Source organism: Microtus oregoni, unplaced genomic scaffold, assembly GCF_018167655.1.
Source record: "Microtus oregoni isolate MIOR12 unplaced genomic scaffold, Mior012 000027F_ref0000203, whole genome shotgun sequence".
NCBI classification, from domain to species: Eukaryota; Metazoa; Chordata; class Mammalia; order Rodentia; family Cricetidae; genus Microtus; species Microtus oregoni.
The window spans coordinates 22,814,819-22,841,431 of NW_024543086.1; the positions used below are offsets into that span (position 1 = coordinate 22,814,819).

The 26,613-nt window shown below is 50.7% G+C and overlaps 2 protein-coding genes across 2 annotated transcripts in view; one reads left to right on the forward strand and one right to left on the reverse strand.

Moving 5' to 3' along the window:
• The window catches only part of Sec14l5 (SEC14 like lipid binding 5), a 36,532-nt gene extending 34,280 nt beyond the window's left edge, over nt 1–2,252 (forward strand). Inside the window, exon 16 of the mRNA XM_041675835.1 lies at nt 1,097–2,252. Coding sequence (XP_041531769.1) covers nt 1,097–1,208 — 112 coding nt within the window. The 3' untranslated portion in view covers nt 1,209–2,252. The remainder of the gene's footprint in view (nt 1–1,096) is intronic.
• Nucleotides 2,253–10,137: 7,885 nt separating this feature from the next.
• On the reverse strand, nt 10,138–17,888 carry Nagpa (N-acetylglucosamine-1-phosphodiester alpha-N-acetylglucosaminidase). Its single transcript, XM_041676222.1, has 10 exons — nt 17,791–17,888; nt 17,234–17,692; nt 16,228–16,367; nt 14,749–14,857; nt 14,469–14,597; nt 13,445–13,650; nt 13,295–13,342; nt 12,471–12,572; nt 12,321–12,384; nt 10,138–10,911 (listed from the first exon to the last, which is right to left on the reverse strand). Exons 1-10 carry the CDS (start codon nt 17,874–17,876, stop codon nt 10,701–10,703), a joined length of 1,554 nt encoding a protein of 517 aa, XP_041532156.1. The 5' UTR covers nt 17,877–17,888; the 3' UTR covers nt 10,138–10,700.
• Nucleotides 17,889–26,613: the final 8,725 nt, after the last annotated feature.

Sequence of the window (26,613 nt, forward strand, 5' to 3'; positions counted from 1 at the left end):
TAGATTCCTCAGTTTGTAACTACTCTAAAATATTCTAGAATGATGTCTTGCAGATAACTGTCTACAGGTTGCTATTTTGGATGATTAAGATACCCCCCCCACACACACACACTGAGCTTCCCAGTTGCCTTGTGCTGCTAAAGGGGAAGCACTGAAGATGCCACCTGTAGATGCCACAGTAGGCACTCAGAAGTGGATGAAGCAGGCAGCCTGGATGTGGAGAATCTTCAATTTCTCCCCCCTTTTCACATTTAATTTTAATTTTTCACTAGTCTTGAGTCAGGGTCTCACGGAATATAGGTTGGCCTTGAGGTCACTACGTGGCTGAGAAAGACCTTGAACTCCTGATCCTCTTGCCTGCCAAGTGCTGGGATCACGTGTGTACACCTCTACACCTGGCTTTATGTGGTACTGGGAATCGAGCCCAGAGATTCGTGCACGCCAGGCAAGCACTTTGCCGATGGACTTGTGCCCATCCCCTTTAGTTTTACTTGTAGAGAATGAGTGTAGCTATATGTGGGCCAAGACAGGAGGATCCATGCTCCCGCCTTCAGTTCTTGAGTGCTGGGTTTGCAGATTTGTGCAACCATACTTAGTTGTTTTTTGTTTGTTTTGTTTCTTTTTGTTGTTGTTGGTTTTTCGAGACAGGGTTTCTTTGTGTAACAGTCCTGCCTGTCCTGGAACTCTTTTTGTAGACCAGGCTACCTCGAACTCACTGAGATCCGCCTGCCTCTGTCTCCTGAGTGCTGGGATTAATGTCGTGCACCACCACCGCCAAGCTCCGTACTTAGTTTTGACTGAAGAAAACCGGAGAGAACAAGCTTGGGACTGAGATTTCCCAGGCTGTGGGATTTTCTGCTCCATTCTAGTCAGCGTAGCTCCTGGCTGCAGTCGGCCTGACTGGTCCCTGGGAACAAGTTGCAGGGAGCTGGTTGCTCCTCTCTGCTTGTGCTGGCATCACTGAGTTTCCCCTCTGCATCCGTTAGCCCCTGGTGGTGGTTAGCAGTCTTGAGGAAGAAGCCCTGGGGCCTCATTTGCGGTATTAACAGCTTTTGCCTGGGAGATAACTTAAGGTGTACACACCCTTCTTCCCTAGGGGCTCCATGTCCAGCCTTGAATCCTGCACCAGCCGTTTCTCTCAGCTCAGCACCACCACCTCTTCCTCCTTCTCTGGCCAGTCCCACAGTGGCTCAGTGGTGTCCAGATAGCTGGCTGGGATCCTGCTGGCAGCCCAAGTGCCTCTAGTATCAGTGTCCAGGCTGAGAAGAGAGTCAGTCTAGACACCTGGGACCATGCTGGATACAGATGATGCCACAGCTGGGGTTTGGGGACCCCCCACAGCAGAGATCCACCTCTTTGCCTGTGAGCTGAGGGAGCCTTGCTTCTCCGCGCGCGTGAGTGGACAAGACAGACTTTCTTTTAAAAGCTGAGACCTCATGGATACTCCATCTCCTATGTCCTTGATCTGGAGTCTAGGGCTGGGACCAGGACTGGGCCCCTTCTCACCATTTACTGTGCTTCTAATAGGTTGGCCCTTTCCTCTGGGAGGGAGGCCTTTTCTACCATGGGATCATCACTGTTGGGCACCTCCGCTATCTCCCAGGAGAGTGCAAAGGAACATCCCTTCCCAAAGTTCCAGTCCACTCTCCTTAGCTTGCTGGGGCCCGGGTCCATTCTGAGCCAATCACAGTTGTCAGGAAGTGTGAAGGGCACTTGATTGCCAGCGTGGTCATATAGCCAATCTGGACCAATCACTGTGACTTGGGGGGGGGGGGAATAGAATACAGTGTAGTGATTGGCCAGCCTGGATTACAGACTAGTGCTGGGGCCAAGCACGTGGTCTGGAAAGGGCAAGGTGGGCTGAAGGACTACTGGGGATGGGTCGCCGGGAGATGGTGCCCTAGTGCCTGGTTGTTTTGCTGTTTGTGGCTGAGCACTGTCCAGGGAGCTGTGATGGGAGTCAGGGCTCCGCTTCTTGCAGGAAACAACCCACCATGGACGCAACTTACCCTGACTCAGGAACATAGAGAGTCTAGGGCTTCTGCCTAGTTCTAGGCAGTGATGGGGTGTTGGGAGTGACTCCAGCCTCTCTTGTTCCCCTCCAGAATCTCTTCTTCCTGAGGTGAGGCTCCTTTATGATATTAAAAAACAAACAAACAAAACAAAAAACTAAAACCCTGCCGGGTAGTGGTGATATACACTTTTAATCCCAGCACTCGGGAGGCAAGGCAGGCGGATCTCTATGAGTTCGAGGCCAGCCTGGTCTACAGAGCGAGTTCCAGGACAGGCTCCAAAGCTACACAGAGAAACCCTGTCTCAAAAAACCAACCAAACAAACAAAAACAAACAAAACAAAACAACAAAAACAAAATCTAAAACCCATTTTCTCTGAAGGAGGACTTAATTCAGATTGGGTCTGGTCTCAGCATGGTGCTGGGAATCCCCTGAGGGTGGCAGTGGTTGTCTCTGTCCTGGAGTTACTCTGACTCCGGAACTCCAAGATTGATACTACTTTCCCAGATCTTCCATGGGAGACTCGTGGGTCTTCTTGGAGACCAAGGACTTGTTCTTTTCATTTTCTGGATCCACAGAGGTTGAGGTCACTGCTTGGTGACCTCTTCTTAGTTGCTGCCTTTGTTTGGTATTTTTGTGTTTTGCCTACAGCGTGGCTTAAAACTTGAAGCATAGCAAACAGAAGTCAGGATTTCTGGTTTTCCTTAACCCACCCCTGTTTCCATTCCTACCAACCACTGCCCTGGGTTCCGCCCAGCGGAAGCTCTGTGCACAGTCTCAGGCCAGTCTAGCCCAGAAGTTCCTCATTGCTCTTCTGCCAGCCTAACTTCTACAGCTCCCCAGGCTAAGGGGTCAGGTGAGCAAGTATAGACTGCATGCTGGCACCTGCCCCAAATCCAGAGCAGTAGGAAAGGGATCGTTGAAGGGAGAACCTTCCATTGATGGAAAACCTGGCCAGAATTCCTCCTTGTTCTGCTCTTCAGGAATAGCAGTGAGACACGGGACTGCAGCATTTTGTGTGTGTGTGTGTGTGTGTGTGTGTGTGTGTGTGTGTGTATGTGTGTATGTGTGTCTAACTTCCAGTGAGACACTGAAAGCCAGTTGTCTCCAACTCACCAAGGGCAACTGGTGATCTTTTCAATGATCTTTATTATTTTGATTATCATTGTTGTTAATTATTTGCTGTCGTTGCAGTGCTGAGGCTCAAACCCAGGCCTTGTTCATGCTAGGCAATCACTCTGCCGTGGAGCCGCATGCTAGGCCCATCGCTGTGGTGACTGTTTTGTTTTTGGTTTTGGTTTTTTTTTGACTTGGTTTCTTGTGTCCTGGCCTTGAACTCTGCACAGGCTAAGGATGAGCTCAAACTCCTGGTCCTTCTGCATCTGCCTCTAAAGTTTTGGGATTACCTGTATGTGCCTCTACATGGATTGTTTGCAGTTCTGGGAGCTGAACTCAGAGCTTCATACCTGCTGGGCCAGTGCTCTACCGCCACACCTCCATCCCAGCCTCTCAGTGATCTTTAAATGAGCTCTACCTGACTCTCAAACCAAAGTGTTCCCCTAGACGTGCTTTGGGGAGAAACTGTCTGGCGGCCTTTGCACATTTCCCCTCCAGACAGTGAAGAACAGAGCGCGGCAGAGTTTTGAAAGGCTGTGCCTCTCCTGTCCCCCAACAAAGTCGTCAAACAAGAGGAACCCCTTGGTCCTTTATTTGGGGTGGTGGAAAGGGGTCTGACCACAGGTATGGCTAGATTCAGCAGAGCTCTCAGCTGCATGTAGGCCTCTTGACTCCTCATCTCTTTGCCCATTGGCCTCCTGTCCTCTCTCTCTGCTGACAGGCAGCTCCAAGCCTGTACTCACAGGGTTTTCAGTGTCTAAGAGAAAGATGGGTCCCTAACTACCAACTCCCAAAAGATTCTGACTGACCCTGCTCAAGTCATACACATACACAGACTAGCAGGGACTGGGGAATAAGAAGTCCTTCTGAAGGAAAGCTGGGTCCTAGCACCCTCAGATGGCTGTGGTGGCTTCCACTGTGTCCTCCTGCACTGGCACTCGGGAAAGCCAGCAATTAAAAATAGCCCGAGGGAGCTTGGGAGATGACTCAGCTGGCCAAAGGGCTGCTGTGCTAGCATGAAGACCTGAGCAGTCGTGGAAAAAACCAGATGCGGCGGTGCACACCTGCAGTCCCAGTGCTGAGTGGAAACAGGAGGATGTCTGGCACTCAATAGCGGGATTGGTGAGCTCCAGGCTCAAGGAGAGACCCTATCTCAAAGAGTAAGGTGGGGCGCAAATGTTGAAGACACCTGATATCAATCTTTGGCCTCCACATGTGCAGACACCTGGATCACACATGCACAAAAGATGCCATCTTCAGCCTCTACATATGCACACATATACATTATACACATGCGTAGAAGGCACCTGACATCAATCTCCGGCTTTCACATGTGCACACGCATCACACACATGCACAAAATGTCCCCCAGGAGGGCCTGCCAAGCTTGTGCCCTTTCCCTTATCCCAGGATAGACAACACATGGTGTGGGTTTCTTCCTCCACTTTGTTCATTATCCTCCTGTGGCCAGATCAGAGCGATCTACACCAATATGACTTCTTGAAACCCCAGACTTTCTTTCACTTGCTGTGAAACCCTGTGCAGGTGACTTGACTTCTCTGTGTCCCAGTTACCTCATCTGTAAGATGGGGATGGCAGTGCCTACTTCACCAAGTCACAGCGGGACAGAGGACGTGACTGGCAAGGCCTCCACACACAGTACGCACTTGGTGAGTCCAGTCCTGGCACACTCAGGGAGAGAACTGTTGGGATCCGGGGAATTGAAGAAGTGGCTGTGTTTCTATCCTGGAATCCCTGGACATTTCCCTTAACTCTGAAAAGCTAGCCAGTCAGCAACAACATCTTCCTGTTAGTGAGAAACAGGATGTTTGCTTGATCCTAGGATTTGACAGATGCATTAAACATTTTATGTTTGAATATCATCTGCTGTCAGCTTCTTAGACCCCTGGTGCCTGTCCTGGGCCAATTTCAGAATTTCTTAGCTCTAACCACAGGTGGTGGGGCACACCTGTAATCCCAGCTCTTGTGGGGTGGAGGCAGGAGCATTTCCACACATTTGAGGCCAGCCTGGTCTGTGTAGCGAGTGCCAGGCCAGCTTGGGCTGCAAGGTGAGAGACCCTGTTTCAAAAAACAAAACCCCAGACTCAGACCATTTCTCAGCTGATTTTTCTGAGGGTCTAGACACAGCTGATCAAAAGTGCAAGGCCCCGCCCAGGGCTTGGCCTTTCCTGCTCACAGCTAAGAGCTGGGTGCTGGTTACTGTGTGGAACATCATGGAGCTGGGACGTTCCTCTGTGTGATGTCTTAGAACTCAGCGACAGCATCCCAGCAAGGAGGACAGTGTTCACCTGCTACCCAGCCTCCCAGCAAGGAGGACGGTGCTCACCTGCTACCCAGCCTCCCACCAAGGAGGACGGTGCTCACCTGCTACCAGTGTGTGCATCCAGCCACTTATTCATCGCTCATTTCCTGCTCACTCATTCATTCTCCCGTGGATTTCTCTGCAGCCACAGAGACAGGTGCACCAGAGGAAGACAACCCTCAAGAGGGCACAGGCTGGGCTCAGGGCTGAGCTGCTGGCCCTGCTGACGTCTACCTCAGCCCTCCCCTGAGGCCTCCTCTGGGAGTCTGGGTAAGAGAGAGCAAAACCTGCACCAGTCTCCCTGTGGCCCAGAGCTACTCCTGGGGAGCTACCTCTGGACATCAGGGCACCATCTTGGCAGAAGCAGCCACTGTGGGAGTTTGAGCAGGGCCTTGGTGGCAGGAGCCACAGCTGCTAGGAGGTGAGGGGGTTGACAGGGAGACAGAGGTAGCCAAGGCTGGGTATTCCTCGCCTGTTCCGGATCCTGCAGGACCTACCAAGATGTTGCCCAGGAAACATCATGTGAAACCCTTGAGCTCTTTCCTGAATTCCAGATTTTTCCCAAGATACGATCTCCTTTGAGAATCTAATATGAGCCATGGACACATGCACATGGGTTTAATTTCTATACCAGGCTTTTAAATATAGAAAGTGGTCTTGGGCAGTGCCAATGTCCTCTTGATACAGGATACCAGCACTTTCTGGGGCCACCTCCTACGTAAACCACTTGCCTAGATCCTGCAGGGGTGGGTCAGCTACACAGGACTGTCATGAGAAGAAACGGACCTGAGCCAAGCCTGGGGCTACACAACTATAATCCTAGCTCTCGGGAAGCTGAGGAAGAGGATTGTGAGTTTGAAGACAGCCTGGGCTATATATGAGGACATTGTCTCAAAAACTAACAAACAAAAAGTCGGGCTTAGTAGTTCACCAAGAAGGAGGAGCCTTGCGAATTCAATTACAGCCTGGGCTGCATTGCTATTTCTAGTCCACCCAGAACAAAACAGGCCCACAGACACCACAGACAGGCTTACCCTTTCCTCTCCCTTGCAAAACCATTAGATTACATTCCTAAAGCTAGTCCCCAGGGTCTGTTCTTTTATTTGGCCACTGACGCGTTCAGGTCCAGCCATCAAAATTCATTATTTGATTACATTGCTCATCTGCCCAATCAGGTCTTACCAACTCACCCTAGCACAGACTTCCCCCTTTCTCCTTAAAAACCAACTCTGACAGACAACCCCTGCTGCCTGCTGTCTGCCTTTGCCCAATCCAGAGGCAGCTCATCCCTTGCTTGTCCTACTGGGGTAATATATCTCCTTTGTGCTGAGAATTTGATGTCTGGATGCGTCCTGTATCGACCCTGAGGGGTCCTCCAACCCTTACACAGACCTTGTCTCAACAAAACAAAATTTAAAAGGGGAACTAGATACTGGGTAGAAAAAGACAGAACTCTTTGACAAATTAAAATATATTCTGCATGCCACAGGGCAGTCACATGGCTTAGTTTATTCAAGTCATTTTGTTATAATGTAATAAAATGACAGGCAGCAGCCTTGGCAGGTTGGAGCCAAGGGGCCCCACTGATGCCCCATGCAGACAGCTCACCTGGAGAGTTTTATTGGGGTGGGGGGAGAAATGAGAGAGAAAGGGAGCATAGAGCAGCTTTGTGGGAAGAGAGAGGAGAGAGGGGAGAGGGGGGGGAGAGAGAGAGAGAGAGAGAAGAGAGAGAGAAGAGAGAGAGAGAGAGAGAGAGAGAGAGAGAGAGAGAGAGGCGGCTGGGGAGAGGGGAAGAGAGAGTAAGAGAGGAAGAGAAGAAGACATGAGGAAGGGGAAAGAGAGGAGGTGCAGATATGACCTTGTGGGAAGAGAGAGGAAAGGTGGGCAGTGCCCCTCCCCTCTTAAAGGGGGCTTGACACATACACAAACAGGCTATATAAACAGGCTAAGTAGGGTGACATTGTCAGGACCCTGAGCGGGCCAAGGTACTGCCTGCTTACTGGCAAGGTTCCCAAGGGGCTGGGCAGGTAATGCCTAAATGCTAACACATTTTACCAGGGCTCCAGAGCATGACATGACAGACCCTTTCTGTCAATGTTGGCCTACCTGGCATAAACAGATATCAGTTTGTAACTTCCCAGGAAGTCATACAGTGAAAAGATAACGAACACAAACATGCTTGGAAAGCCCTGCTCCTCTCCCAGATGCTAAGTACATAGTATCACATACTCATGAGGAACCTTCTGGGCCTTCCTAAAGCCCCTTCAGGGGCCAGGAGTGATAGGCTCTGATGCACACTGGGTGGGCAGGTCACAGACTGGGGTAGCTGTTGCTGGACTGGGAGGTTGGGGAAGACATCCAGACCAAGGGCAAGGGAAGAAGGTCACTACTTGGTCACAGCAAGTCACTACCCTGAGTGACAGCAGGGGTGTCTGTGTGATCTCTTCTAAGGAGAAACCAAGAATTTGGAGTGCTAACTTTAAACATGGACAACCAACTTAAATCGTATGGATGAGGGTGTGGCTCGGTTGACAGTGCTTGCCTAGCAAGCACGAAACTCTGGGCTCCATCCTTAGCATTCCACACACTGGCTGTGGTGGCTTGGGCCTGCACTCTGGAACTCAGGAGGAGGAAGAGGAGGAAGGATCAGGAATTCAAGGTCTTTCTCAGCTCTGTAGTAAGAGGCTGGCCTAGGCTTCAGGAGATCCTGTCTTGACAAAACCAAACCAAACCAGACTACTACCACCAGTGAGAAATGGCCCCCATTGGCTCATATATTTAGGTATATAAGGTAGTCATCAACCTGATTACAGGGGAAGGCCAGTTCAGGGACCCTCTCCACTACTGCTTAGATTCTTAGCTGGGGTCATCCTTGTGGATTCCTGGGAATTTCCCCAGTGCCAGGTTTCTCACTGACCCCATAATGGCTCCCTCTATCAAGATATCTCTTTCCTTGTTCTCCCTCTCTATCCTTCCTCCAACTCAACCACCCCATTCTCTCATGCCCCCCCCCCTTTCCTTATCCCATCCCCCCTCCCCTTTCACCCTCCTCTCTTTCCCTCATGCTCCCAATTTACTGAGGAGATCTTGTCTTTTTCCCCTTCCCGGTGGGATCCATGTATGTCTCTCTTAGGGTCTTCCTTATTACCTGGCTTCTCTGAGGTTATAGATTGTATGTTTGTTCTCCTTTGCTTTATGTCTAATATTCACTTGTCTCATATATTTTAATATTTGGTTTCCAGCTGATGGAGCTCCTTGGGAAGGTTTAGTGGACGTGACTTTGGAGGATGTGTAGCACTGGGACTATCTTTGAAGTTACAAAACAAACCTAATGGGATTTCAGTGTTTTTCTCCCCGTTTCCTCTTTCCCTCTCTGTTTGGTGGTCTGGTAGTTGCAGATCAAGATGCTATCTCTCAACTGTTTCTTCCCTCTTACAGCGTGGACTCTGGCCCTCTAAAACCATAAGCCAAATTAAACACCCCCCCCTCCTTTTTGTTGTTCTTTGAGGCAGGATTTGTCTGTAGTTTTGGAGCTTGTCCTGGAACTAGCTCTTGTAGACCAGGCTGGCCTCAAACTTACAGAGATCCACCTGCCTCTGCCTCCCTAGTGCTGGAATCAAAGGCATGCACCACCATCCAGGAACACTTTCTCTTTATATGTTGCCTGAGTCATGTGTTTCGTTACAGTAATAGAAAGGTAACTAAGAAGAAAGTGGGTACCAGGAGCTTTTTCTGTGATAGATCTGACCACGTATGCGGTTTTGGAGGAAGGTGGAAGACTCTGGACTTTGGACTAGGAAAATAGTTAAATGCTATAAACAAGACTTAATGGGTGATCCTAGTTGGAGTTTGGAGGACAGCAATGCTAAAAGCAACGTGGCTATGAAGGCCTAGCACAAGAGGCTTCAGAAAAGAGTGGCATTAGAAACTGGGGAGACACTCTCTATGAGGGGTGCCACACTCAGACTTAATGCAGAGAGGAGGAGCTTGGTCCTGCTCCAAATTAATGTGCCAAACTATCGACTCCCCATAGGAGCCTTTACCTGTTGGGAGGAATGGATGGGGGTGGGCTAGGGAGGAGATGATGTGGAGGGGGAAAGGGGGAGAACCTTGGTTGGAATGTAAAATGAATATAAAAAAAATGAATGTTTAAAAAAGAAACTGGCAGAGAACACAATGCAATATTTTGGCAAAGAATATGACATTTGCTCTTGTCCAAAGAATTTACCTGAGGCTGCCGGGCTTGTTGGAGATTTCAGGATGGCCTACTATTGACTCTGCTGTTTAGTTATAGCAATCACTCTTATGCAGGTCTAGAATGAAAAAGAGCAGTGGGACAAAAAAAAAAAAAAAAAAAAAAAAGAAAATCCACCATCATGGACTCTGCCACTCTGAAATCACAAGTCAGATTAAATGCTTTCTTTAACAGTTGCCTGGGTCATGTTTCATCACAACAACAGAAAATAGGATAACCATCTTTGGAAAACGCTGAGGGCCAGTCAAATCCTTGCTTTCAAAGTGTAACCTCACCTGCAGCAACAACACTGATTGGAGCTCGCAGGAACACAGAACCAGGGCTCAGCATGGTCCCTGGTGACCTTGTGCCTGGCCACATTTGTGTAGCATTGGCTAACAGAAGGCACTGGGAGTGGCTCAGACCCCCATGAGGACTCAGACCTGGTGGCTCATTTTAGTATCCCAATTTATTCAAGTATTAGAAAATTCCTTTAGGGAGCAGGAGAACAAAAATAGAAAGTCTGTAAACATGGCGACTTCCTTCCTCCCCATCGTCTTATGAGGAGCTTCCTGTGACAGGATGCAGAGTTCTAGTTGGCAGTCCAGCAATGAGGCTACAATGAGGCAAAAGGCGGTACACCGTGGCTGAGCCACACCATGGCTGAGCGGGGGTAAGTCTTTCTCCCCCTGCAGGTGGCCCAGGAGAGCTGGCTACTCTTATGATTAGGCTACAGAATTTCATTTGCTAATTGCCTCCTGGGAGTCTTTGGCAGTGGTGAGACCTCTGTGGGAGACAGGTCTCTGGGCAGCAGACACAGGCAGGCGGGGAAGCAGGTGCAGGCTCTCCAGAGCTCTGTATTGCTGGGGTGGCATGGGCCACAGCGTGGGGACATGGCCAGGCAAGGAGTGGAGCGTGCAGCATCCATGCCAGTGGCCTCACATCCTTCCCCATAAAACTGAGGAGCAGGGACAGCGTTATCTGGGGGCATGCCATCGGCAGCCCAGGTCTCTGTCAGTCCTTGAAGGGGTTGCAGGTGTCTTCTGTCTGTTCCTTCTCTGCAGCCAGCAGCTCCCCATTCATCTCCTGCAGCGGGTGGTATACATAGTCCCCGTCGAGGTGTCGGTTCCGCTCTGCCTTGGAGCCCAGGATCAAGTTCACATTGACCACAGTGCTGATCAGTAGCAGGACAACGAGGATGAGGGTAAGTACCAGCCACGTGGTCCTAGGACAGAAGGGACACTCGAGTGGATGGCTGAGGAGCATTCTTGGGGCAGTCAGAAACCACTCGGGGAATGTTGGGCCCAGGGGCTTGGGTGGGAACTGGGGCATACTGCAGACACATGCAGGGAATAGAGAGGCATTCTCTGATGTTTTAAGGGCGTTAAAAACATTTCAGGAGTTGGGGAAATAGCTCATGATTGTCTTATAGACATGAAGAGCCAAGTTGGATCACTAGAAGGTACTTTTTTTTATTTATTTGTTATGTATATAATGAGGCACCAGACCTCATTATAGAGCTACCATGTGGTTGCCGGGAATTGAACTCAGGACCTTTGGAAGAGCAGGAAATGCTCTTAACCACTGAGCCATCACTCCAGCCCCCTAGAAGGTACTTTTAAAAGCCAGGATCAATGGTACACACTGTCTCTGCACTGCTTGGGAGGTGGAGCTCCTGAGCCAGCTAGTCTAACCTAACCTTTGAGTTTCAGGCCAACGAAAAACAAGGTGAACAGCTACTAAGAATGTGCACACATGTGCGTGTGCACACACACACATGCACACGCTCACACACTTCTAATGTGAACTTTGCTGCATTCAGATGTCACTAATGTAGTTTTTGAAGTACTGGGAGTTGAACCTAGAGCCTTGTGCATGCTAGGCAAATGCTCTACCACTGAGCTACTACCTTAGCCCCCTTTTTTATGTTGTAACAGGGTCTCATTAAGTCGCCAGGGTTGGTCTTGAACTCAATCTGTAGCTCAAGCTGGCATTGAATTTACTGTCTTCCCACTGCAGCCTCCCGGAGTAGCTGGAATGACAGGCTTATGCCAGAAGGCCCAGCTCATGAATCAGTTTATTTATTTAGGGTCTTATGCATCCCAGATTGGCCTTAGACTCCTGATGACCTTAGATTTTTTATTCTCCTGCTTCCACCTCCCAAGTGCTGGAATTAAAGGCATGTGCCAGCACACCTGGCCTATAAAGGGTTGGGGATTAGACCCAGAGCTTCTGGCATGCTAGTCAAATAATCTGCCAATTGAGCCACATTCCCAAGCCTCACAGTCTTTCCCATGAGCCCTCTGGGGATAGAGCTGGAGATCCAGGAAGCAGCTAAAAGGAAGAAACAGCTACGCAAAGCCTGAACACATGGACGAATCCAAAAGTGAGGTGAATCCTATCTCTACAGTCTGGCTTCAGACTCTGAGTTGAGTCTCCATGGCCAGGGAGATCAAGCCCATAGTCTGGTCTGGCTTCTTCTCCCTTGCACTCACGGATGCCAGTTTCACCCATGCCTACCCTTGATCTCACAAAGTAGAGGATCATCTGCAACCTCTGGGCGTGGGTGGTGCCTGGACAGATGCCAAGCCTCATGGATGGGGTGTGGGGGCTCGCCTCTGCTGAAATACCTACCTGGTGAAAAAGGCCAGCTCTCCTGCCCTTGGTGTGGCCTCTGTTGACTGGAGACACTGCTTCGCTGTAAGACACCAGACGGAAGATGCAGGCTTTGGGGAAGGTCTGCCTACCCCAGACCTGCCCCAAGGACTCCAGGAGGCCCTGTACCTTGTGAGACGCTGCAGTTGCCAGTCTGGGGGTCGCAGGGACATTGGTGATCACACTGGCAAGGACTCTGGCAACCTGGCCCATACCAGCCCAGAGGACACTCTGTGGAGAGGAAATGGTGGCAGACAGGTTTCACCTTAGAGAGCAGGGTCTACTGTTATTAAACAGCCTGGCTCCTGGATGTGTGCAGGGCCATGCTGAAAGAGATGCCCCCTCACCCCTGCGGTCAGCTCTCAAAGGTCAAGGTTGTGGTTCAGTTTCTAGAGTGTTTGCCTGATATGCATGGGACCCTATAAGCTGGGTATGGTGGGAGGTGGAAGCAGGAAGCAGCTGTTCAGGGCCATCCTAGGCTACGTAGTGAGTCAGAGGACAGCCTGGGCTGCATTAGGACCCCATTTCAAATAAAAAACAAGCATATCACCTGACTTTAAGGGGGGCTCTAGAGCTGATGACCATAAAAGAAGGAAGAGACAGGGAATGGAAGTGTGCTGAGGCTGACCCCAGAGTGACACCACCCATGCCTAGGAATACCAGGGGCTGACTTCATGGTGTGAAGGACTTTGGTGGATCTCCTTCAGGGCTGTGGCCTGACCACATCTTGTTTTTTGCTGTTGTTCTTTGGAATTGAGTAGACAGTGCTAAAATCCAGCCTCCTACTTGGTGAGAATTTTTCAGCAAATTCAGGGAGGACATAAAGAGATTTGCATGTGAAGTGAGAAGGGGCTCTGAAGGCGACTTCCAAGCCAGAGGGGAAGGCATTGTAACAGTGGCGTGTTGCAAGGCCACCCTCTCCAGGAGCTTTGGCAGGCCACTGGAGCACTCACCCTCACTGCAGTTCGATCCCGTCCATCCGGCATCACAGTGGCAGCCAGCTGCAAAAGACCATGGAGGCCAGGTGAGGGCAGAGGCAGGCCTGGCGTGAGAGAACTGGGGTCCCACCAGAGCACCACCCTCCTTATGGGCTCCCCACTCACTCTCTGTGCACAGCCCATGCTGGCTGCAGTTGGAGGGGCCACAGTCTAGCTCGTTGCAGGCGGCACCCCGCCAGAAACGGCTGGTGCATTCACAGCGGCCATCCACACAGGTCCCATGGCCACTGCAGTTGGGCGGCTGGCAGTGGGGTTCATGCACACATACCACGGTGGACACACGGCGGGGACAGCGCCACATGTTGTCCTGGCTGTGGGGGAGTCATTGTGAGGAGAGGTCTTGGCCTTGGTGCTGGCCTCTTGAGTCTCTGCTGCAGCCTATGAAGGCTGCTCCAGCTTGCTTCCATCTCCATCCTGACACTTATGCTCCTGCATGTGTACGTCGTTCACACACACACTAGGGGATGCACATGCGCGTGTGCATATGAAGTCAGGACAACCATAGGTACTCAGCATTTATTTTATTCATTTTGTTGGTATCTCTCTGGCCTGGACCTTGCTAAGCAGGCTAGGCTGGCTGGCCTGAGTGTCAGGGTCACCTGTCTCCTCCTCCAAACACAAGGACTGCAAGCATGTGCCGCTCACATCTGGCTTTTAAATGTGGGTTCTGGAAATTGAACTCAGGTCCTCTGCTTGCAAGGCAAATCTTTTTCCTGCTCAGCAGTAGCTCCAGCCTCTTGTTGGGCCATTTACAGGCTTTCCACCTTGCATACAATGTGCCTTCTGGTGGAGGGCTCACTCAATGCTGGCCAGCCATGGCCTCGGCTTCTACTTCACTATCCTGACCACTGGCCCAGGTTTCCACAGCACACTGAGGAAAGAGATCTTGGCTCACAGCCAGGCGGTGGTGGCGCACTCCTTTAATTCCAGCACTCAGGAGACAGAGGCAGGTGGATCTCTGTGAGTTCGAGGTCAGCCTGCTTTATGGAGTGAGTGCCAGGACAGCCAGGACTGTTACACAGAGAAACCCTATCGCCTGGCATAGAGCAGGGTCTCCATATTGACTGACTGAGACAGCTGAAGGTAGGCCATGGCTTCCACTCTCACCAGGTGGCGGGGGTGCTCTTACCAGTGATCCGAGGGGTAACTGGCCAGGCTCCCATTGAGCACAAAGGTGGCAGAACCACCTCCATCCAGGTTGATGGCATTGACCACATCTTGTTTCAGCAGGAACTCCGCCATCTCCCATAGGTTGATGCTGTGCAGACGGGGTGTGTGGCTGAGGTCAGCAGGTAAATACTATCACGCCTATCGGGGCAGGTGAAGCTTCTAGAATGGCTCAAGCTGCCTTGTCCCACCCACTGCCCAGAAACTGAGCACAGACATCCCCGAGAATTCCTGGGACTCACCCACGCTGCTCCGTCTGTCCATCTGCATGGAAAAGTACGAGCTGCCCCTTACGGTCATGACCCACAGCTGTCCTGGCTGATATCACGTTCACAAATTTGCTAAAAGAACCTGAAGGAGAAGGGGCCCGGCTGGTTACCCAGACCTCCAGGGGGCCCTCTGTGCTCTTCAACTTTCTCTCTTCTGACGGCGCTGGGGGAAGGAACCTTATGTGTGCAAGGCAAGTACTGAGGCACATCCCAACTCCACCTTCCATGAGCCTCCATGAAACAGACAGAAGACTCTTCAAGTGACCTCATTCTCCAGTAGAAACCTCAATGTTGGTAGAACAAAACCAACAGGTCTTGCATGAAGCCCTGGTCTTGTTTCTGTGGTTCCCCCTCACCTAGCAGCTACTGTCTGCCTTGCACTCTGCACTCTGACTAGGAACTGTATGCCTCTGCCCTGAGTTCTCCTGACAGCTTGTTCTTTTGATCCAAGACAGCCTCCTCAGTCATCCCCGCCCCCTCTGAAACAGCCAGAGACTCTCAGGACCAAAGCATCCTCTCTCACCCCAGCACTCTGCACTCTGGAGGTGTGCACGCATGTGCACATGCCTATGGGAGGCAGAGGACAACCTCGGGTGTTGCTCCTCAGATGCCTTGCACTTTCTGTTTGAGACAGAGTCTCACCATGTAGGTTAGGTTATCTGGTATTCAGAGACTCATCCATCTCCACCTCCTAGCTCACTCTCCCTGGGACTGCAGGCGTGCACCCCGGCACTTGACTTTTAATGTGTTTTCTGGGACCTGAACTCAGGCTCTCATGCTTTCAAGGCAAACACTTTACTGCCCAAGCCAACTCACCAACCCACACCCAAGTGGCTCTTAAACTTGAGCATCTTTCGGAGTCACCAAGGAAGACCCTGCACACTTGGGCTGTCGGGACTTAACCAGTGGTTCCTGAGTGGGCTGTGGGCTCATGGTTCTGCCTTTATGACAAGCTCCATGGCTGTGCGGAGGCCACTATCCCACAGATCTGCAGCACTTTTCTCATACTGTGCATCTGTTCCCCACCCGTCCCTTTCTCCTTCTGTCTTTTTCGGCACTTACCAACTCTTTCCATCTTATTGCCGAATATTTCCCTCCTAAGGAAGACTGAAGTCCCACAACTCCTGCCACAGCGCTAAACACTGCATAGCTGATCAGTAAATGTTCGGGAACACTGAAGAGGAACCTACTCACACTGTTCCCGGGTCTCAAGACAGCTGGTGCTGGGACCAGGAAGGTGGCTCAGAGGGTAAAGGTGCCTCTCGTTACACTTGTCAGCCTGAGTTCAACACTCAGGACTCACACGATGGAAGGCGAGAACGAGTTGTCCTCTGACCTTCCCCCACACACTACGGCACGCACCCCCCTCCTCTGCACATACTAAGGAAATAAATCAAAGCAAAGCATAACAACAATAAGAAAGAAAGCACTACAGCTGCCTCCCTTCCTGACCTGTCTCCTGCGTCTCATCACACTCGATGGCTTGGCTCTCGTTGATGTAGATGCTTCCGTTGCGGACGAGCCACACAACTCCACTCAGCAGCTGCACGAATGGATTCACGGTGTCCAGGACCTCCTCCTCAGATAGGTACCTGGAAGCAGGAAGGCAGGAGGCTCACTCACGGGCAGGAACAACTCCAGGTTTTTCTGTAATTTTCTTAACTCATTCACTAATTGGCAGCTGTTAGACTCTGCTGTCCTGGCTGCTTAAGCAAAAGTCAAATAGCCAATCAATCAGACAAGCCTTATATCAGCACCAGAGGTCTAGAACACTCCATAGAGATTTCGAGGCAGTCACGCAAAGACCGCACCAATTGCTCGTGTTTCTGAAGGCCCCAGTCAGGGCTGTTTGAAATAGTGCCAAAAACTGCAACCAGGGGCTGCTAAGAACCGGGGAAAGCCCACTTTCCAGCCTTGGCAAAAACTGTTCATCTCGTAAGAGAGCTTGGACACTAGATGGTGCAATCTTCTACTCCTGCCTGCCTGCTGCCACTTCTGGTTGCTGTCAAATTTCATTGGTACAGAAACTGTCAAGGAGGTCACTCGACAAAGAGGTCACTCGACAAGCTCCTTGCCTACCCAGGATTTCTATCCGGGATAGCAAAAGGCCTCCAGCTAGCTGTCTGGGACTTCTCCATAAACTCCATGTTATTGCCAATTGGTTCCATGGCTTCACTGAACATGAAATGTTTGTTTTCTCTATTCCTAGGGAAAGTTCACTGAGGCACAAACTGTGCGTTCAGGCTCATGGTTGCCTACCCAGGACCCAACACACGGCCTGATCACAGGAGCAAGCGTTCAGTGACACACGAGTAAACTTCAAAGACGCTGTCGGCGTCCCCACTCTTTAGGTGAATAATGGGAAGCTTGGTTAGGTAATCTGGGCACGGAGGGATGGCTCTAATGCACATCGGAGACCCTCTGCCCGCGACATCCCCGGGGCTCCCCACCTCCTCACCCGGTGACCAAAGTCCCGTCGCGGCGGATCCCGAACTGCGCGTTCTGCAGCCCCCCGGAACTGCTCACCAGCTGCCCGTCGCTCACCACGTTCCCCAAGCACTCGCCGGTGCCCATGCGGAAGAAGCCACCGTTCTGGGCGACGAGGCAACCGGCCAGGACGGCTGTGTCCTCCACGGTGGAGCGGCGCTTCTGGGCGCAGCCTCCGGGTCCCCCGGGCTCCAGCACCGAGAAAGTGCTCAGAGGCGCGGCGACCCGTGTCAGGTGGCCGGCCACCGCGCGGCCCCCGAAGTGCGACACAAAAGTGCGCACGGCCGCGCGGTGGCTCGCGCCAGGGGTCGCGGGCGGCGGAGGCCAGCTCTCGTGCTCGCGGCTGCCGGCGCGCACCCGGGCGCAGTCCCGCGAGGGACGTGTGCGCGCGAGTGGGTAAGGCAGCAGCAGGTCATCGTCGCGGGAAACCCTGCGGGGGACGGGGCGATCGTGAGCTCGGGGGGACTGTGCCCGAGAGCACGCAGAATAGGGGGACCCCAGCAGGCCGGCCCCGGCAGCTGCACTCACCCCGAGCCCAGGCTGCACCACGCCACTCCGAGCAAGCCGAGCAGCGAGAACAGGAAGAGCAGCCCGCGCCTCCTGGGCGCCGCCATATTGGATCGGGGCTCCGGTCACGTGGGCTCGCCCCACGTGACTCCAGGCTAGGTGGTGGGTGCTTCCAGATTCCAAAGGCCTACAAACCTTCCTGTTTTACTCCTCCAGATTTCATGAGGGAGGGTAAGGGTGGAAGGGCGATAGGTAACTTTTAATATGTATTCGTTTATGTTTTTTTTTTTTTTCAAGAGAAGGGACAGCTCTGGCTGTCCTGAAACTCGCTCTCTAGACCAGGTTGGTCTCGAACTCACAGAGATCCTCCTGCCTCTGCCTCTGGAGTCACCACCACCCGGCAACTTTTTATTTTTATATGCTGTCAAACTCAGAAAAGAATCAAAAACTCAAGAATGGGGCCTGGGAATGTGTAAGTTGGTATAGTGCTTGCTTACTCTGCTCAAAGCTCTAGGTTCCAAAGCGGAAATGGTGGTTTATGCCGTAATTCCAGCATTCTGGAGAGGGAGGCAAGACAATCAGAAGTTCAGGGTCATCCTTGGCCGCCTGGCCAGTTTGAGACCAGTCAGGACTACATGAGAGTTTATCTTAGGAACAAGAAAAACAACAACAACAACAATATCATTGTAAGAAAGAATCTTGGTTCGTGGAGCTAGAGAGATGGCTCAGTGGTTAAGAGTACTGACTGCTCTTCCAGAGGACTGGGATTCGACTCTCAGCAATCACATGGTCACTCACAACAGGCTGTAACTCCAGTTCCAGAGGATCTAACACCCACTTCAAGCCTCCACAGGCACCAGGCATACATGTGGTGCTCAGATAGACATGTCAGCAAAACACCTATACATAGGGAATTTTAAAAATTAAAAAAGTGAAATTTCTTTTAGATGTGTTTTTTTAAAAAGTACAATAGCTCATCAAAGAGGTAACATTGTGTCTCTTTAGTGCTGAATAGGTGAACAGGCCTTTCTAAGGTGGTCCTGCCTCCCAGAGGGATAGCCATTGCCAGGTGAGTGACCCATCTAACTGGATTATCTCTTTTGTGTTTTGGGTAGCTTGGCTTATTTTTGGTTTTGGTTTTGGTTTTGAGACAGGATCTCTTTATTGTAGGCAGGCTGGCTTGAAATTCTATACAGACTGGTCTATGTACTGGTGAAAGCTCCACCCCAACCCCTGGCATTCATAATCCCAAAGAGTCTAGAATGTTCTGGTGGGAGCTCCACCTCAATCCCCCTTCCCCATCTCTCCTCAAACCCTGCCTCACCTCAGACAGCCTGCTGAACAAGGCTCCTCCCCAGAGATATTCAAGACCACTCCCATAGGGTATTTACACCCCCCCCCCCCAATTCGGTCTCTCTTCCCCGTCTTCTCTTTGGGGCCTGGGATTTTTTTTTTTCACTCATTAAACCTGGGCTTTTTCTAATTCGGTTTGATTTGGTCTGATTTGAATTGGTACGTCATTGGAGAGGCTTATTGGGGTGCAGAAACTTACTGGTCTAGATTCTCTTACTTCTGCTTAATCCCCAAGTGATGAGATTAAAGGCACAGGTCACCAGGCCTGGCTCTGGACCTATCTCGACACGATAGGTCTCCACCCATACCAGAGATTTCTTCTTGAAACCAGTTTTCCTTTAGCTGGCCTTTAGGATGTCGGGATGACTGGTGAAATGGCTCAGCAGGTAGAAAGAATCTCTTGCTGTGTGACCTGAGTTAATGCCTGAACCCATGGAAGACAGGAAGGAAAGAATCAACTCCAGAAAGTTGTCCTCTGACCTCCACATGTGCGCCATGGCTTACATACAAACCCATATCACACACACACATAGTGATAACTAACTCGTGGTCTCTAGGTGTCAAGTGTAGTATGTTAAAGCAAGTCCTGTGCCTGGGACCCTCCTGGCCAAGGCCATGACGTCACTTGGAAGCACGGTTTATTTTGTATTGCTGCCTTCACACTTTGTTTCAGAGATTGCTTTTCTTGGGGCTTCTTCTCCAGGGCAGTGACCAACGCAAGGTCTGGCGCTTGACCTCAGGAGGCATTGCAAGTCTAAGAGGTGCCACTGGGATTTGAGTAGTTCTAGCCCTTTCTGCCCATAGTGAGCAATGTGTGTGCTTGAACCATAGCTTCCCTGAGCCATGCTTCTCAGGCCCGGTGTGGGATCGTGCTCCCTCCCAAAATTCATGTTCTTTGCAGAACCTCAGAATGGGTTATTGTTTGTGTGTCTGATGTTTCTTAGACATAATTAATCCATGTGAGGGCCTCCTAGAGCTGAGCTGGTGGACGGCACACCTAGTCTGACTACTGTGCCCAAAAGAGACAGGTAGTACACACGGAGGAAGCGAGGCTGTAGTGGGGCAGCCCCAAGCCAAGAGATGACTAAGATGCTCAACATCCCAAGGCACTCAGAGGCTTGCAGTAGTCCCTGGGCTGTGGTCTGAGCTCAGATGCTTCTCCCAAGATTTCAGAGAGAGCCTGGATGGCTGACATGCCAATTCTTCAAAGCTCATACAGTCAGGGCCCGCAAATGGCTCTTCACAAATGACTGTGAGGCCTGAAGTAGCTACTCCAGTGAGCACTGTTTGGAGAGACTGCTCTTCTCGGGGATGCGGTTTTAAATGGTCTACTTGGAGGTGGAGGGACCATGTCTCTGTGTTCTTTACTTTGGGCTGCTAAAGGCAGTCGGCCATTAAGCCAGGCCTGCCAGCAATTTCCCCTTCCTCCAAAAGTACTTTCTTTGCTCTGACTGCCAGGAGTGTGCCACTGCCATGGCAGGTTCTGTTTCAATGCCTGCTTCTCCTTTGAAGGTGCTGTTTAAGCTGGGCAGACAGCTGAGCCATGGACGCCCTCCTCAGCTCTGCCCATGTTCTTGTCTGAGTTCTGTAGTCCTTTGTGTATTCAGTAGTTTCCTGGGGGAACGAGAATAAATATGTTTATCTCAGGCCACCAACAACCGACTGCAGGAACAGTTCCTTCCAGATCCAGCCTGGTGGAGCCAGTGAGTTTCTGGGGTTCCTTACAGAAGAGTGGGCAAGGGTTTGTGCAGAGGAGCATGGGTGTCTCAAAGTTAGCTGCAGCAACTGAAGAGGCTTCCCTGCCGTGGGCGCTGACTCACAGAAGCTCACACAGAGAAACCACGCCCCCCCAAAACCCCCAAAAAACAAAATCAAAACAAAAAAGACCAAGCTATACATTAGCAACAAGCCCCATCTCATCGTTTTTGGGATGTCTTCCTTTGCTCATGACTTCAGCTGGTGCAGGCTTATGGCGTGTCGGAGGCGGGGTGGGACTGACACTAAGTAAGGAAAGCATCAGGTTTTTTTGTTTGTTTTTGGTTTTAGCTTTCTGGGGTTGAGTGAAGTCTGGCACTTGCCTGCCGCTGTCAGGCACAGTTTCCCCTTGTACACACATTCTGCCTCAGCTTGGCAGGCCAGTGGGCTGTGGGTGAGCCCAGGAACTGCGGAGCTCCTACTTCTGCCACTCCTCCTCTTGTGGAACAGCCTGGCCTTGTGGTTTAGTCTGGGCCCTCTGATAAAGCCGGGGGATGGTCAGCATGTGAGCCGGTGAGAAAGCACAGGAAGGGGATAATAATATTAAATCTAGATTCCACCCATGGAAGAAGCAGGCAGTGTTTGTCTTTCTCAGTCTGGCTTATTTCTCTTAAGTGATGATCTCTTGTACTGTCCATTTTTCTACAAACGGCATAATTCTTCCTTCACGGCCGAAGAGAACTGTATACATGTCAGGAGCCATTTCAGGCTCCTCCTTTCTCACATCTCACAGGGCCTTGAGGTGGAAATCTTGAGACTCATTCATGTACCCAGTCAAAATCAACCAGCACATCCTAACATGAGGTTTCCCTCTTCTCCTTTATAAACTTCAGTTTGCCTATGGGCCAAATCTGTCTCCTTTCTACCCAGAGGCAGTCCCTTGTTCCTCTGGGGCAAATACCCCTTCCCCTTCTTCCTTGTTCTTTTCCTTTCTGCCTCCTTCTCTGTCTCCTGTCTTTGTCTCTTATTCCCTGCCCTATGTCTCTCTGGAGCAAATAAATCTCCTTTGTGCTGAGAACTTGGTCTTGGGGTGTCGTGTGATAATACTGGTTCTTTTACAGGGACTAGCTATGTAGCCCTGGTTAGCCTGTAAATCACTATGTAACCCAGGCTAGCCTTGAACCCACAGAGATCCTCCTGCTTCTGCCTTCCAAGTGGCCGGATTAAAGGCATGCCTATTTTTAGTTTTTTATGTGTGTGCATTTATGTGCATGTGTGCTCACGTGTGTACCACACAGTATACATGTGAAGGTCAAAGGGCATCTTTCAGGTGTCAGTCGTCTCCTTCCCCTGTGTGGGGCCTGGGAATAGAACTCTGGTCGTCAGGCTTGGCAGAAAGCACCTTTGCCCGCTGAGCTGTGGGTATTTAGTTTCTGGAGGCTCTGTATGTTGATTTCCACTGTGGCTGTGCTAGCTCACATCTCTGCCAGCAGAGAATATGGGTTCCTTTGTCTCGCCTTCTTGCCAACATTTGTTGGGATTCCTAGATGACAGCCACTCTGACTCAGGTGAGACAGACTCTAGGTGTTTCTTGTCTCCTGTAACCTAGTCTACCTTTGAATTCCTGATCCTTCTCCAAAGTCCTGGGCTGGGATCACAGGTGTGTGTCACCATGCCTGCTCTTAACATGATGCTGGAGAGTGAACTCGGGGCCTCAGGCCCTATCAGCTGCTACATCCCCAGCCCTCAGTGCGGTGCTGGTTGCGGCTTCCAAGAGGCACCCTGACCTGTCAGCATAGGCTCTCCTACCTTCTTCCAGCCCTGGTTTAGTAACTTAAGCTTTGGGACCACATCGTTGTCCAGCTCAGTCACTGACCTAGCTCAGATTCAGGAAGGATGAGGTGGGTGTAATTCTCCTGTAATCCATTTATGTGCAGCCGACTTCTCCCAAACCTGAGAGCCTGTCGTGGTAACTTTGTGTAGATGAAGTGATGCAAAGGAAATCCCTCAAGGCCAATAGGGATTAAATTCTAGCTCCTGATTCCCTAAGAAGACAGCAGCCTCAGAAGCATGTCGAACTTGCCAGCAATTCCAGGCACCATTCCCGGGCCTGACAATTTAAGAAGGATTATGGTAAAATGTCCTGGGGACAGTGGGGAAAGATTAGGTGAAAAGAGATTTAAAAGATCTGTCCCACAACCTCACCACCGGTTTACAGCTGAGCACAGGAAAAGGGGATTAGGTTATTTATTTAACTAAAAATGTTAATGACTTATCTCTTCTTTAAAATTTTTATTTAGCATGTGCCTGTGTGTGCACCCTCAGACGTGTGGAGGCTAAAGGGCACCTTTCAGGAGTTGCTTCTAGCTTCTTTCTTGTTGATGCACGGCCTTTCTCATTTCTGCTCCCATGCTGTCGAGTCTAGTTGGCCACTGGACTTTTAGGAGAGTCTCCGTCTCTGCCTCCTGTCTCCAGGTAGAAGTGCTGGAATTGCAGATATGCACCACCCCAGCTGTGTGTAGGGGCGTGTGGGTTCGTGTGCATGCCAAGGCACAGGTGTGAAGGTCAGATGACAGTTTGAGGGAATGGGCTCTCTCCTTCTACTGTAGGATGGTCCTCAGGATCAAATTCAGGCAAGTGTCTTTACTTGGTACGTCATCTTGTAGATCCCACATCTGTTTATTTTTGAGACAAAATCTAGCTAATAGGGCTAGCCTGGAACTCAGTGATCATCCTGCCTCTGCCTCCCAAGTGCTAGGACTAAAGACAGGCCCCATCAGGCCCCATCCATATCTGGTTTTTGTTTGTTTGTTTTTAATGGAAGGATTGAAATTGGGTTGTCAGGCTTGCATAACTAGTTCCCTTTTGGCTTTTTGAGATGTGGTCTCAAGTAGTACAGGCTAGTCTTGAACTCAGTGTGTAGCCTAAGGCTCCTGATCCTCTTTCCTCCACCTCCCAAGAGCTGGGATTTCAGGTGTGTGCCACCATGCTTGGCTGACTAGACAAGGGACATGCTAATTCCCAGGCTCCGGTGTGGCTCAGCTGTCACCTAAGGATATCAGCAGCCTTTTCACTCATGGCAAAGCAGGTTAGTGGGGTCAAAGCACCTCTGGATTAAGACTGAGTTGGGAGCTTGTCTTCTGCTCTTGAACCTGGTGCAAGCAGTGTTTACAGTGCTGTCATCCCTACAGATGGTACTGGACCCTAACAATGTCCTGGAAGATCTTCTCTGAAATGCTAAAACATTTAGATACCTTCCTGAGCCAGAAGAGAGGAAGAACCGAGACAGGGAGCCGCTCCAGAAAGCCAGCTGCCCCTGCTGATGTGTTGGGACCCTCCCCTCAGTCTGTGACATTCTAACCTCATAACCCCAGATGACACTTGCTTGGCCCTTAGTGCGACAGGCAGTTTTTGGCATCATCTTTATGCTGTGAACATCATACTGAGATAGGTGATGTCATCATCCTGATGTTACAGGAGGGGAAACTGAGTCACAGAGAAGTCAGGGACTTTGTCCAATGACACAGAACACTGGAGCCTGTGCACAAAGCCACAGCGCTGACCACTGGGCGTGTGCACTGCGTTTGTGCAGTGCTGTGGCTGCATCCACCATGCCCCCAGGCCGCCATGCCCTCAGGATGTCATGCCCTCAGAATACTTCAGAGTTCGTTGCACAGGATGTAAAAATCGGCATGAGCCACCTCTCATGGTCACAGACTGTTCTCAGCCTCTCCTCTTCTGGGAAAGATGCAGTGTTCACATCAGAATAGACAGGCATTCATAGTGGTGAAGGTGCCACAGTTTGAAGGTTTTCTATAGAACTCACCTTGCAATTTATCTTTTATTAATTTTAATTATTTTGGTTTTTTTAAGACAAGTTGGTTATTTTATTTATTTATTTATTTATTTATTTATTTATTTATTTTTTGCGTGTATTGCTGGCTGTCCTGGAACTCACTCTGTAGATCAGGCTGACTTTGAACTCACAGAGATCCAACCTGCCTTTGCCTCCCAAGCGCTGGGATTAAAGGCATGCACCACCACGCCTGGCAATTAAAAACTTTTAATTATACTTATTTGTGTGTGTGTGTGTGTGTGTGTGTGTGTGTGTATGCATGCGTGAGTGCCCCCCTTTTTTGTTCAGAGGACAACTTGAGGACACATGTATGTGCATTTGCAGGTGGTACATGCAGAGTTCAGAGAGGATGCTGGATCCCCTGGAACTGGAATGACAAGCAGCTGTGAGCTGCCTGCCATGTTGGTGCTGGAAGTGAACCTTCGGAAAGAAGAGTGCTCTTCACTGCTGAGCTGTCTCGCAGCTTCCTGGTTCATGTTTCTGAGATGAGGTCTCCTAGCCGGGGCTGGCCTCAAACTCCCTATGGAACCAAGGATGATTTTGAGTTTCTGATATTTTTGTTTCCACTCCTGAGTGCCGGGATTGCAGGCACACACCATAAACCTGGTTTCTACAGTGCTGGGGATTGATCCCAAGGCTTCACACAGGTTAGGTGAGCACTCCACTCAGGAACAGATCCCAGCCACCACACTGTAATTTCATCACCACTCCAGCAGTTTTAAGAAGTGGGACCTCAGGCCAGGCACGGTAGCACACACCTGTACTCCCCAGTAGTCAGGAGACTGAGGTGGGAGGAGCGCTGCGTTTGAGGCTAACATGGGCTACAGTGCCAGATGCTGTTTTAGAAAAACACCACCACCACCGAACAACACCCAAACCAAAGCAAAATGACAGAGTGTGAGGTGTGAGGTAGGACAGTGGAGTTTTGAATGAAAATGGTCCCCAAAGGGAGTGGCACTATTAGGAGGTGTGACCTTGTGGAGGGAAGTGTATGGGATGGGGTGGGGAGTGGGGCTGTGGGGGCAGGCTTTGAGTCTCTTTTGCTCAAACTTTCCTCAGTGTGACTTTCACTTGTCTTCCTGTTGCCTGCAAGATGCAGCACTCTCAGCCCCAGCATCACATCTGCCTGCACGCCGCTATGATCCCGTCATGAAGGTAATGGACTGAGCCTCTGAAACTGTTAGCGAGTCGCCCCAATTAAACATTTTCTTTATAAGAGTTGCTGCGGTCATGGTGTCTCTTCACAGCAATAAAAACCTACACTAAGACAGGGACTGTTAGGAGGAGATTCGGTTCTAGGTACTTCTGGTAGGATTCATGCCATGCTTGTCAGGAGTGTTCATTATCATGGCATGGGTCCGGCTTACTGCAGTCTCTCTCCCCATCTCTGCCTCACGCATGTTCTCTGCCCTTCTACTATGCTATGAAGCAATGCACGGGCTCCCACTTGATGCCGGTACTATGCCCCTGCATCTCACAGACTCCAGAACGGTAGACCAAACAAGTCTCCATTGCCTGTAAGTCTCCCAGACTCAGGTTCTCTCACAGCTGCAGACAACAGAGTAGGGCCCTGGCTTCATTCGGGATCTGAGCTGACTCCGAGTGGGGACTTGAAACAGAGACCCCGCAGTCATCCAAGACCGTCCTTAGGACTGAGAACCCAGACTCCACTCCCAACAGGGTGTGGCATCACACACCTGTGATCCTAGCACTCTGGAAGTGGAGGTAGGAGGATCATGTGTCCAGTCTGAAGTACACATCAAGATCTGATACACAGCTGGATGGGCACCTTTGATCTCAGCTCCTGGGAGGCAGAAGCAGGCAGGGCTCTGAGTTGCAGTCCAGCCAGGGATGCACAGGGAGATCCCATCTCAACAAACAAGCAAATGAGCGATCCGATATGTACACAAAAAGACAGAAGACTCGGCTGCCGTTGTGCT